This window comes from Oryza glaberrima, chromosome 8 (genome assembly GCF_000147395.1).
Source record: "Oryza glaberrima chromosome 8, OglaRS2, whole genome shotgun sequence".
Lineage (NCBI taxonomy): Eukaryota > Viridiplantae > Streptophyta > Magnoliopsida > Poales > Poaceae > Oryza > Oryza glaberrima.
In genome coordinates, this window is record NC_068333.1 from 305,961 (window position 1) to 319,534 (window position 13,574).

A 13,574-nucleotide genomic window follows, 5' to 3' on the forward strand; every position below is an offset into this window, starting at 1 on the left:
TTGACATCTGCTATATTATAGCATATATTCAACATCTTTATTTAAAACATATTGACTTTCTTCTTGTTATTTACTTCTATTTGTCCCCCTCAAGAGACGAATGGACTCTCTATTTTATTTGGTACTATTATATATATCTTATAGCAGATAACTACGCTATTGCTTGGTATCTATGGCTACCATACAGAACTCATGGCTATTGAAATGTTGGCCATATGTTGTGTTATGTGATCTTGAAAACGTGTGATCTCGGGATGAGGTAGAGTTTCTCTTTTCGCGCCATTGTAAGTGCGAACTGATCTGTCATATCGACATCATCTTTGTCCACTCCAACCGGGAGCTCCCAGTCAAAGCAATACATAAGGTTTGCTAGCATGAGCTCAACAGAGGCCATCCCAAAATTCATCCCAGGACAAATCCTTCGTCCAGCTCCAAATGGGAGAAACTGAAAGTCGGTTCCCTTGAAATCAACATTATCTATAGTGTCTCCACTATCCATAAACCTCTCTGGCATGAACTCTTCTGAATTCTCCCAACATTTAGCATCTCTGCCAAGAGCCCAAACATTGATGATGACACGTGTGTTGGCTGGGATTGTATAACCATTGGCATTGCACTGAGCCATGGAGAGGCGCGGGAGGAGGAGCGGAACTGGTGGATGCAACCGAAGTGTCTCCTTTACGACGGCTTTTAGGTAGGGCATATTGTTCAAGTCATCTTCACTTACCATTTTGGTAGTTGTGTTCTTCCTAACTTCATCTTGTAGTTTGGTCATGAGATGTGGTTTTCTAATGAGCTCGGACATAGCAAATTCAAGGGCTATATATGAAGTGTCCGTCCCCGCTGCAAACATGTCCTATACAGAAATTAAAGATTAGCTAGATTCGTCAACTCAAAATATATATATTATATTAACGTTGTTTGGAAGAAACACATGTACAAAACTCAATTACCTAATTTTCGATTAATCTAGATGATAGAATTAATAGTAAAAAAGAAAGAAAAATTCAGAAGAACATATGTATAAGTGATTAATTACCATCAATATGGCATGGATATTGTGCTTGGTTAGATTGTACTCCTGTTGACGATCGAGCAGAATATCAACGAAATCTGACTCTTGCTCCTCCTGATCATCATCACGGTCATCATCCATCTGTACTTGATCGTCACGACGCAACGACGATTTCTTTTCATGCTCGCTTACGATGTCACCAAGAACACTGTCCCACTTCTCCTTGAGCTTCTTGGTGTCGGCGCTCACCACTCGCCTCAGCAGATCCACCTTCGCCAAGCTCGGGAAGTAGTCTTCCAGGTTGAAGCCAGCGTACTGATCAGCGTTGCCGGCGGCGAGCTCCATGAACAGCTTGTTCAGGCCTTCTCGCCGGAACGACGACTTCCCGCACACGGCGCGGCACAGGACGTCGTTGGTGAAGGAGCCGAGCAGCTCCCTCATGTCGACGGCGGCGCCCGCGACCGCCGCCTCGTGGAGCTTGGCAACGGCGATGCCCACCTCCTCCTCGCGGCCACGGCGGAGCGACTGGACCTTCTTGGGGCTGAGCAGGTGGGCGGCGACGAGCTTCCTCGCCTTGCGCCAGTAGTCGCCGTAGGGGGAGAAGGAGATGTTGGAGGAGCCGTAGGCGAGGATGTCGGCGATGGCGGAGCGCGGCCGCGACGCGAACACGTGGTCGTGAGCCCGGAGGACGGCCTCGGCGGCGCGCGGGGACGAGACGACGAGGTTGCGCACCTGGCCGAGCTGGAGGAGCATGAAGCCGTCGGCGGCGTGCTTCTCGGCGAGGTCGCGGAGGGAGACGTGAGGGTTGGAGCCGACGAGGTGCATGTGGCCTATCACCGGCAGCCTCGGAGGCGACGGTGGCAGGACATCATCGTTGCTCTTGCTCGCCGCCGATGATCTTCTGGTTGATGCAGACAGGTAGTAGTGAAGAAGCACCAGCAGCAGCAAGATGATGATCATGATGAGGACGAAGGGCAGTGGCTCCTCTGCCATTGGAGCCATGAATTTGTCATGGAAGAAGAGCATCAATTGAACAACCATGGCTGCTAGTACTAGCTAGTGAGCTAATTATACTTGCTAACTAACTAGGGTTCTTCTTGTAGTGAAATCGATCGAAAGTTTGTGGAAGCTAGATGCATGACGAATGGTTGGATGCCTTCGATTTCTCCTCTTCCTTGGGAGGCGGTAGCTAGCTAGAGTACTGTGCCACGCGTCGCGTCTCTTCGGACGCTTCGCTTGTTTGCGTTAGAAGCCACTATAGCTGACTGGTGTGTGAGCTCCATGGCCGTTGCTTTGTGTAACCAGCCAAAAAACACGGGAAGATTTCTGGCCCATTCATTTATTATTGACGTTATCGACGACTCATCTCGTCCTGATCCCAATCTCTATCGATATTGCTCTGCGTGTGTTCCCTTTCTGCTGTAAAAGTTGTAATCCCATCGGTTTCATAGTACTTGATATTTCAAACACGTGAAAAAGCTGTTCTTAGAGTAGACATAAAGGAATTAGGGTGTGCTTGGTTGTCGATCACACTTTGCCACAACTAACATTAGCCAAGTTGTGGAAGCTATAAAAGTGTTGCTAGCCACAAAGTGTGGCAAAATTGGCACGAAAATTAAGTCTATGACATGTGGGAGATGCTATTGAAAAAATATGGCAAGCCATGACTGTGGCAGTGAACCAAACACATGCCTAACAAACTGTGACAGCCACAGATGTTGTGTAGCAAAGTGTGACCATAAACCAAACACCCCCGTTCTCACTTGGCAAATGTGCACTCACTAAGATGTCTACTCTAAAAAATTAAACAAATATGTAAAATGCTATATGTTAAGTCCATGTATTACTCGTTATCCCTGAGTGAGTGCTATATTGGACCTAATTAACTTGTCTTTTTTTTTTGGAAAACTAATTGAGATTCTCCTAGCTAAGTTCGTTTATCATATTTTGATTTCGACTTAAAGAAAAGTTATGTCCTGGTGACGACAGGTGTCTCTTTCGGCCGAGCTCTTCTGTTGGAGTTACCAATATATATATATGAAGGCTCGGGCCCGATGGCCCGGCCCATGCATGACGCGAGGTTTTGGCTCGGCCCAGATACGGCATGACCCGACTGATGTCGAGCCCATGCCGGTCCGACCCATATGTTTGGTCGTGTCTGGACCTCTATCTTGGCACGGTGGGCTGGCCTGACCCAGTACAGTTCAATAATTAGGGAGGCAAAATAAATGAGCGACGCAAAATAGACTTACGTTAGTCATATAAGACATGGCCAAAAGAGATGAGGGATGCGAAATGGATTTATTCCAGCCATATAAGACAAGGTCGAAAGAGATGAGGGAGCAAATAGACTTATTGCAACAACGAGCACGATAGACTTTGTTCCTTCTAGCCGACCCAGCACGGCCGAGTCTTATTGGGTCGTGTTTGGGTCGTTAGTGCAGCCCATGGACAGGCCTAGCCTGACCCAGCATGAAATTAATATAGTATTTAATAAAACTAATTTAGCATTGTAAACGTGGCTAATTTTTTCTATAATAAAAATAAAGTAAAAGACTTGAGAATGCGGATTGTTCCCATATGAATATGATGTGGTATAGGAGGAGTATATTATACTGTAATTCTTCAGAAAGTAATGCTGATCAGACTTCTTGCGTAAAACGATTCTTTTACTCCAACCTCGTGGGACAGAGACCAATCAAATGACTCTGTTTTAATCTGGAGATCTGTTCAAGTCAATATACATTATTTTTTGACCTTCAAAAGGGATAACATATCCAAGTAGGCAGGTCGTCATCGTCATGTATATTTAGGTGGCATGGTAGCCTAAGGGCCTCATCTTTTTTTTTTCTTAAGCTTATCAGCCAAAATTTAAATTTTCAATTTTAAATTTGGAATTGATTTTGAGGTTTTTTCATCGAAATTTATTTTTCAGCATTTGTTTTTAAATCGCTAAGGACATGTACATAAAAGTTTTATTCACAAATTACTTTTCGTTTACAAATATATTTTTTTCTTATTCCGCAATGGGTCCGTAATTCTCCAAAATTGTTATATATAGACGCAATTGATCCTTTTATCAAGTTTTGTAACTTATCTCAAAATATATATATTAATTACCACGTTTTAATTAAAAAAATTCCTAGCATTGAGGCCTGAAATGAAACTAGCTAGCATGCACAGGGCCTTGCCAACTTACAGATTGTACTTACTCGAAAATTAATTAGACATGTGTGCGCTTAACAGGGGTGGATTCACCGTTGGGGCTTGTTGGGGCTCAAGCCCCAGCTCCATTTTCCGCCCCCAAGTATTCTCCCGGTAAGCTCAAAGCTAGCAGAGGACACCAAGGCAATTAGAGAAGGTATATTTTGGGCCCGCAGCTTTAGAGAAGAAGGCAACTCGCGTATAGGTCTGTGGTGTGATTAGTGCTCCATCTGCTAAATGGTTTATTAATTGCTAAATGGTATACCAAGCCTAACCGGTGAAGACAATTAGGCAGATATTATGACCCATTGGAGGGTCTAATACAACTGGACAAACATGATTTTACAGAATGAAACATGGATTTTAAGATCATATTTTTCAGGAAATATGATTTTCAGTGCTGAGTATTAGCACCACCTCTATTTTCATCCTGGATTCGCCACTGGCGCTTAATATGTATAATCATGACTTAATTTGTCTCTTGATCATTTCGTATTGACTCAAAGAACGACAGAAGAGTTCGACGTATTTTTAATAGCGATAATCTCTGTTAGAAAATATAATATATGCAGGTATATATACGATAATATTAGGCGGCTAAGAAAACAAAAAATATATAATCATATATTAAGATTTGAAGACTGACTCATTGGCCACCGAAACAAAAGAGAAAAAGACCAAGTACACAAGTGTTCATACGCATGAGAGACATGCACTTGATTAATTTCCAAGTTTTTAGCATGAATGCACTTACACTCACGTGACACGTCACATAAGAACGTCATTGATCGATCGTACTCCCACCGTTCCAAATGATCGGCAAATATTTTTATCAGGATAGTATATTCCTAATTGATATGATTGTACTCTCTATGTATGTTCATTATCCGTGCATTAAAATAAATGAACATGGTACATGTATCCATACACACAACTATTTAATTTATTTACAACTAACATGCAACATCCGGATATATATAGTTGTCGACGTTTGATGTCGCAATTCTGGTATTTGCATAATATGGGGATCGTCGGCGCTAGGATATACGCGAGACTGGGGTAAAAGAGATGGAGACGAGGATTTTTATACAGGTTCGTGCCTCTGAGTTGTCAGGTAATAACCCTACATCCTGTTGGCCGGAGCCGGAGTTGCTTTTATTCACCATAATCACACCAGTACAATATGTGGGTAGCCTATCTAACTGTTGTCGACATGTCGGTCTGAAGGTCTAACTCGTAGTCGACAACAGGGTAGCCTTCCTTCTCGAATCCGTGCCCGGCGATATCGGAGATAGCGCTTTCGTCTCTCCTGACGGTATCCGGAGACACCATAGGGAAATAGCCATGCCTATCCCTGAAGTCGATATCCGGCGGCGTGTCTTGGCATATGTTGGCTTGTATTGGCTTCTGTTGTTCCGTATATTGCGGTGGTTGTTGATTGTGGTGGGTCTCGATCATGGTGACCGTGTTGATCATGTTGATCGTGTCAATCGTCTGTCGATTGTCTTGTCCCCTCTCCTCCTAGGGGGTCTTGTATTTATACCTATAGGTATCCCCTTGTCCAAGTAGAACTAGGAAAACCAATATGGATACAATCCGAGTAGTCCTGGTCGTTTCCATATAAAACTCTGGTTGTCTTTCTTTATCCGAAACTCCCTCCATATCCGCAGGTTGTTTCCGTATAGGACATGGTATGTGGTGGGCCCTGTCGAGATTTAGTCAACTACTATTAGGTATGTGGTATCCATAACCCTGACAATAGTACTCCAGTATAAAAGAGTTATTAACTCTTTTTTCTGTAAAACCATCATGTTGTATGTTGATCAATTGGGAACGGAGAGTGAGTATACTATTGATAAGTGATCAATACTCTCGGAGCCATCGTTTCACTTATTTGCGGAATAAGCGAAATGACATATTTGTAAATAAAAAGTAACTTTTATATACGTGTTTTTAGCGATCTAAAAGCAAAAGCAAAGATTGAAAAATAAACTTCGATGAAAAATCTTAAAATCAACTTCAATTTTAAAGTTAAAAATTTACATTTTACCTGATAAGTATAAACATAAGAAATAGATAAGGCAGTCCAAAGTAATACAAGGAAAAGACAGACAACACAAACACGCAAGTACGTACTAATGAATGATATAGATGAATTAGGCATCCAAGGCTCGATCGGCTATAAAATCACAGCGCAGATTAACACTCTGGCTCACCTCAATCGATGAAGCAATTAGCAATGGAGCTCAACAACACCGAGCCATTAACAGCTAGTAGGGCACAAGCAGCAGCCGTGTTCTTGCTCCTTCCCGTCGCGCTCCTGCTGCTGCTGCTCCGCTTTGCGCGAGCAACGACAATGGCAGGAGATCGCAACAGCGAGCTTCTTCTGAGCAAGCTCCCTTCGCCGCCGCTGAGGCTGCCGGTGATCGGCCACATGCACCTCGTCGGCTCCCTCCCACATGTCTCCCTCCGAGACCTCGCCGCCAAACATGGCCGCGACGGCCTCATGCTCGTCCACCTCGGCTCCGTCCCCACCCTCGTCGTCTCCTCGCCGCGCGCCGCCGAGGCCGTCCTCCGCACCCACGACCTCGCCTTCGCGTCGCGGCCGCGCGCCATGGTCCCCGACATCATCACCTACGGCGCCACCGACTCGTGCTACGGCCCCTACGGCGACCATTTCCGCAAGGTCAGGAAGGCGGTCACCGTCCACCTGCTCAACTCCCACAAGGTGCAGGCCTACCGCCCCGCCCGGGAGGAGGAGGTGCGGCTGGTGATCGCCAAGCTCCGCGGCGCGGCGGCGATGGCGGGCGCGCCGGTGGACATGACCGAGCTCCTCCACTCCTTCGCCAACGACCTCATCTGCCGCGCCGTGTCCGGCAAGTTCTTCCGGGAGGAAGGGCGGAACAAGCTCTTCCGGGAGCTCATCGACACCAACGCCTCGCTCCTGGGAGGGTTCAACCTAGAGGATTACTTCCCGAGCTTGGCGAGGACGAAGCTGCTCAGCAAGGTCATCTGCGTCAGGGCAATGAGGGTCAGGAGAAGATGGGACCAGCTGCTCGACAAGCTCATCGATGACCATGCCACCAGGTTGGTGCGCCGCCACGATCATGATCAGCAACAAGACAGTGACTTCATCGACATCTTGCTCTACCATCAGGAAGAGTATGGCTTCACCATGGACAACATCAAAGCTATACCTGTCGTGAGTGCTAGCTGCTACATGCCAACTTAAATTTAGCTATTGTTGATGTAGAATCAAGAGTTTACACTTCCCATGTTGTACAGATTACGCTACATTACACAAACCGCCATACACTATTAATTTATGTTATTTATGCGATATGTAGGACATGTTTGAAGCAGGCACGGACACATCGTACTTAGTTCTAGAATCTGCCATGGTTGAGCTCATGCGCAAGCCACACCTCCTAGCCAAGCTAAAGGACGAGGTGAGGAGGGTCATACCGAAAGGACAAGAAATAGTCAATGAAGATAATATTGTCGACATGGTTTATTTAAAGGCTGTTATCAAGGAGACACTACGGCTGCACCCACCAGCTCCTCTCTACATCCCCCACCTGTCTAGAGAAGATTGCAGTATCAGCGGCTACATGATCCCTACAGGAATACGTGTATTCGTCAATGCATGGGCACTCGGTAGGGATGCTAAATTCTGGGACATGCCAGATGAGTTCCTACCGGAGAGATTCATGGATTCAAACATTGATTTTAAGGGACATGATTTTTATTACCTACTGTTTGAGTCTGGACGAAGAATGTGTCCTGGAATTCACTCAGCAACGGTTACCCTCGAGATTATGCTGGCTAACCTTATGTACTGTTTCAACTGGAAGCTACCAGCAGGTGTGAAGGAGGAGGATATTGATATGACAGAGGTGTTTGGATTGACAGTGCATCGGAAGGAGAAGCTCTTCTTAGTCCCGCAAGCTGCCTAAGTACATGCCTATACAAGAATCAGTACTACGTTCGTTGGGGCAAGTTATATTATTCATCCAGCAATCACGTGCTAAATCAATTAGTGTTACATGTTGTCGTTAATTGTTCGTGTAATAATAAGAGCTATTATTGGCACATGTCATTTCACTTGTTTGTAAAACAAATTGTCCATGTGGATCACCCTCCATTTGTGCTGTTACTTGTATAATGTATACTACATATACACCCAAACAATGTAATCATCATTAATGTTTGTGATATTCATTGGTTGTTTAATTTGGTCCTGTAAATTCAAACTCTTCAAATATATATATATATATATATATATATATATATATATATATATATATATATATATATATATATATATATATATATATATATAAATTCAGACAGGGTGGATCTAATAAATATTGGGCCTAGATCTTGAGCTGGCCCAGCCTGCATTGGCCTAGATCCTAATTAGGAATAAGTCTATTTTGTATTCCTCATATGTTGCCCTTGTCAAATCGCATCCCTCAATCGTAAAACCGGGCATAATGCCTCCCTGAGCTTTAAAACATGGTGCAAATTGACTCCTTTGGTGGTTTTGAAAGCGATTTATGTTGAAGTGGCACGTTGATTTGGTCCAAGTATCCTAATGTGATAGCCCAATCATCAAAAGAATTAAAAATAGAAGTGGGCCCCACATTTAAGTGACAAAAGTAAAAATAAAAAACGGTGGGGCCTAGTTGTCAGCCCTACTTATCCCTTTCTTCTTCGTCCTCCCTTCTTCCCACACGAGACTACGCGGCAGCGGGAGGCCAGCAGCGTGACAATATGCTACTTCACTCTGCTGCTCCTTTATCCTCCCGAGCCGCTTCTCATGGCGACCCCGATCGAAGAACTGGAGGTCGGGGTCAGAGTACGGCGTTGACAGCGAGAGGTTCGATGGGTGCGAGCGTGGGAGGCCACCGTCGGCCCCTTCATCACGAGAGGAGCTAATAGCCCAATATAGTAAAGATAATAGTATGCATACATCACTCTAATTTAATTTTAGAGCATTTCGTAATACTACGCAATGCCGCAACCACGCGTGAGCCGTTTTTCTAAGCTAGAAAAAATAAATAAAGAAAAGAAAAGCCATCGATCGCCGAGACCTAACCCTTATAGTCTACAAGGTAGACCCTCCATATTTTAATGTATGACATCGTTGACTTTTTAATCAACGTTTGACCATTCGTCTTATTTAAAATTTTTATGCAAATATAAACATATTTATGTCATGCTTAAAGAACATTTGATGATAAATCAAGTCACAATAAAACAAATGATAATTACATAAAGTTTTGAATAAGACGAACGGCCAAACATTCATCAAAAAGCAAACGGCGTCATACATTAAAATATGGAGGGAGTAATAATTAAGGATTATGCGGTCTAGTGTTTGCTCTGATTCGGACATCACTCGTTTTATTTGTTCTAGGCCGCCTTAGGAGAGCGCTTCCACGTATGCATGCATATGGGTCTTCTTTTATGGCCGGCCCAACGTCGCTAGCCCATGTGCGCAGCATGTTCCTAGCCTCTCAATTAATTTTTTGCCCAGTTAAAAAAAAATAGAATTTTATAAAATACTAGAAAAAAATACCCGTGTGTTGCAACGGGTGAAGGCTATTTTAATCGTATTATTGTTAGATTTTTTTTCTATTTAAAAAGTCTATGGGATTTTTTATTTTGATAGTATTTATATCTAATTCGGAACTCTTATTAGGGCGATGGGTCATGTCATGTACGTTACTTTCTAATGGCTTGGCAAGAATTATGAAACAATTAGTTGTCCGACTCTCGTCCCAAGTTAACATGCAAGTTTTTTAAAATGATTTTTTAATATATTTTCAAAAGTTAATAAACTTAAAAACTGACTCAAATATGAACGATGTAACGATACAGCTGAAACATCTTTAATTTTTATAATATCTTTTGATTTTTATAAAAGTGTACATGCATTCGGAAGAAATAGGGAGAAGCAATAAAGAAAAATTAGGGGAGAACACCAAACTGAAACAATAGAAAAAAACCAAGAAATAATTTACTAAGAATTATGTGGGCCAAGACAGATGAGGCCCATCAGTTAAAAAGAGGGACACTCAGCCCGTGGTGGCCGGGACGCTCGGCCCGGAGGTCAGCCGTACGGTAGAACGACCCCAGGGTTGCATCGGTCATCTGCGTTGCGCTCGGTAGAAGAAAATAGAATCGGACACACGAAAGGAAGATATACTACGGATTCACGACGTACCAAAGCGCATGGTAAAAACATCTTTAATTTTTATAATAGTAGAGATAAGAATTTATGGCACATGTCATTTACTTGTTTGTACAAAGTAATTAAAATGTCCGTTGAATATGCATATACATATATGTCACCGTCCATCATTGTTTTTGATATTCACGGGTGGCTTTGGTCCCTATCAATTTGAAATACTTAATCTTTTTCTTTCTTTTTCGAGACAAACTTTTTTTCTAAGTAATTGATATGCCAAACGTTGCAGACGTTGTAGACCCAGATTAGCAAACATTGCACACATGATCGATGACACCCGCAGGCCTAGACCGGCGGACCAAATGGAGTTAATAGCATGCCAAACGGCTTATCAGCGATAAAAAATAATTTGTAAGTAAACTTTTATATATGTTTTTAGCGAGTTAAAAACCAATGCTGTAAAAAAACTATGTCGAAAATATCTCTTTTAAAATTTTAATTTTAGTAGCGACTGATACATCATAGGGCAAACGATGAGGCCTGCTTGAAAGCTTACAGCACATACAACTTACGCCCCCCTCCCCCCCCCCCCCTCCCATCAACACTATTACGGTCTAATTGAATATCTTACGGTTTGAAAAGCGTGTCGTCCATGTGATAATCTAGCGGGAAACGTGCTGTCTGTCTTCACCCACCTATGAGATTGATGCCTTTTTAATATCATTATCACGTACTTGCATGGTACTCCACTTATATTCCCTCCGTACTCATAAAGGAGGTCGTTTAGGACAATGTTGAAGTCAAACCTTAGAAATATAAATCATAAACATCTCTCAAGTTGTTGAGTTAGAAAATATTAAAATTATATAAATAGATTTGTCTTGAAAAATACTTTCATAAAAGTATACATATATCACTTTTCAATAAATATTTTTATAGAAAAAAGAAGTCAAAGTTGTGTTTTGGAGACCGTGTCGTTGTCCAAAACGACTTCCATTATGTGTACGGAGGGAGTATACCTCCTCAAAACACCTTCATATATGTTCCTCGAAAAAGAAAACTTTTATATGTCACCAGCAAGACAAGGCATACTCCCTTCATTCAAAAAAAAAAATCAATTCTACTATATACTTGAACATGATGCATATCCTACATAGCTTGGTCCTTTTTTAGATGGAGCTAGTATGTGATAAGACACCACACCTACTAGCAGTGAAGAGACAACATAAATAGTTAAATATATAGATTCTCAATGAGATCCATAGACATATGTCTTTTTTACTTATATATAGCTAATGCTATAATGTTGAAGCTGATCTCTCGTTGATCTTAAGCTGCGATCCACTTAATAAAATAATTTCTATTAGTCCTTCTTGCATGCATCAAGGATTAATCAAACCAACAAACATATTGAAAAGACATAAAGTAATTTTATATTCCGTATGGGATTAGCCACAATTTTTTTTTACAAATATAGCTTCCTATGCATAAAATTATACTACAAATATTAAGTTATTACTTATGCTCACTTTTACATGCATATTGGAGATGCCTATAATTACTTAGCCACAATTAACTTTTTCTCTAAAATTAATATAAATGGTTATGAAAAAACGTGACAGTGTAAGTACATCATCTGTCCCTCCACTAAATATCAATTCCAAAATCAACCTACAAATGAAAAACAAATAAATCTGCTCAAAAAATAGTGATATAAAAACCCAAATCTAGGTTGGGATATGATGTGACACTATCTAGTACAACGAATCTATGGACAGTAATTAAGCTGTTCAGATTCGTCGTACTAGGTAGTAGGTAGTGTTACATCTCATCTAGATTAGGTTTTTTTAATGGAGGGAGTATGATTATTGTGATCTTTTTTTAAAAAAATTGTGATAACTATTTAAAAAGAAGTTTACCCACAAGTTGTCTTTAACCCTGCTCCTCTCCACCTTAGCTATTGTCCAACATCGCATATCATTTCAAACAAATTGATTATATTTATTCTCTAATTGTATGTGTTTCAGCTAAAAAATATTTTCTCTTTAATTTCTTAAATCAAATGAGTTCTTGACCAAGCTACTTTATTAATAATAATTGTACTTCTTGAATCACTCAGCAACATATTTTCCACATTTATAATATGTGGAATTGACAGCATGCATATACTATACACGTATGTTTCATTAGAGACAACTATAAAAATAAAAGCATGGACTGCTCGTCTTTTGTACTTTAAGATTCTGGCCGTTCGTTTTTCACATGGAGATTTTAATGTGAAGATATAAATGTGTTACATTTAATTGTTTTGTGTTCACCAGTCCACCTATTAGACTATGTTTGAGTGAAAGGGTAATACGCAAAATGAGATAAACCATCAACACATGATTAATTAATCAAGTATTATTTATTTTCAACTTTAAAAATAGAATAATATGATTTTTTTTCAAACAACTTTTCTACAGATTTTTTTTCAAAAAAAAAACATTGTTTAGCAGTTTGGGAAGCATGCGCACGGAAAACAAAAAATCTTTTCTATATTTCCTTTCCTATAGATACCTTTTTAGCTTGAAGATAACACATACATGATGCATATGGTCGGGAAGTATATTTGTCCCTCGAGCGGATATGTCACTCATTCTTGTGTGTTATCTTAATGTCATTAAAAAGTCTAAAACAATTGATAAGATAGGTATATATAATACATCACTTAAAAATACGTAAGTTTAAATTTAACTTGCACAAGTAAAAAAATTACCAAATTTGTATATAAATAATACACGCTATATTCGCAACTGTTGCACAGGTAGTATTTTGTAACGTACAGTGAAAAGGCAGCACAGGTAGTATTTTGTAACGTTGCTATTATCTAATTAACATGGTGCATATATACGTACCATCAGACCATGAAGCAATATATTTTCATCAGCTCTAATTTCTAGATTTCTGACCAATTAATTGTGCATTTTAATATTCTTGAATTAACATAGCTAAACCATACTTTCTAGTATCTAGCTCTTAATTCAAATGAAATCTTGACCAGGCTATTTTTTTAAAATAGTGACTAATCTACTCTGTTAATTATTGTGTTTCATGCACGTACGTGTCACTTTACACCCAAGTTTCACGTTTGTAAAATGTGGAAGTGAGAGAGCATTC

At 41.0% G+C, this 13,574-nt stretch overlaps 2 protein-coding genes across 2 annotated transcripts; one reads left to right on the forward strand and one right to left on the reverse strand.

Annotated features, from left to right (window-relative positions):
• On the reverse strand, positions 1-2,311 carry LOC127781400 (indole-2-monooxygenase-like). The gene is made up of 2 exons (XM_052308347.1): positions 1,040-2,311; positions 1-856 (listed from the first exon to the last, which is right to left on the reverse strand). Exons 1-2 carry the CDS (start codon positions 2,054-2,056, stop codon positions 224-226), a joined length of 1,650 nt encoding a protein of 549 aa, XP_052164307.1. The 5' UTR covers positions 2,057-2,311; the 3' UTR covers positions 1-223.
• Positions 2,312-6,303: 3,992 nt separating this feature from the next.
• LOC127781590 (indole-2-monooxygenase-like) lies at positions 6,304-8,452 on the forward strand. Its single transcript, XM_052308570.1, has 2 exons — positions 6,304-7,421; positions 7,567-8,452. The coding sequence occupies exons 1-2, from the start codon at positions 6,444-6,446 to the stop codon at positions 8,173-8,175; spliced, it is 1,587 nt and encodes a 528-aa protein (XP_052164530.1). The 5' UTR covers positions 6,304-6,443; the 3' UTR covers positions 8,176-8,452.
• The last annotated feature ends 5,122 nt before the right edge of the window (positions 8,453-13,574 follow it).

What these genes read in the sequence shown, in the direction of transcription:
- LOC127781400 (XM_052308347.1), bottom strand. Translation starts at nt 2,056, where the DNA reads ATGGTTGTTCAATTGATGCTCTTCTTCCATGACAAATTCATGGCTCCA. An exon ending in ATATCCATGCCATATTGATG is followed by an intron (nt 857 to 1,039) that starts GTAATTAATCAC and finishes ATTTCTGTATAG; the next exon opens with GACATGTTTGCAGCGGGGAC.
- LOC127781590 (XM_052308570.1), top strand. Translation starts at nt 6,444, where the DNA reads ATGAAGCAATTAGCAATGGAGCTCAACAACACCGAGCCATTAACAGCT. An exon ending in ACATCAAAGCTATACCTGTC is followed by an intron (nt 7,422 to 7,566) that starts GTGAGTGCTAGC and finishes TGCGATATGTAG; the next exon opens with GACATGTTTGAAGCAGGCAC.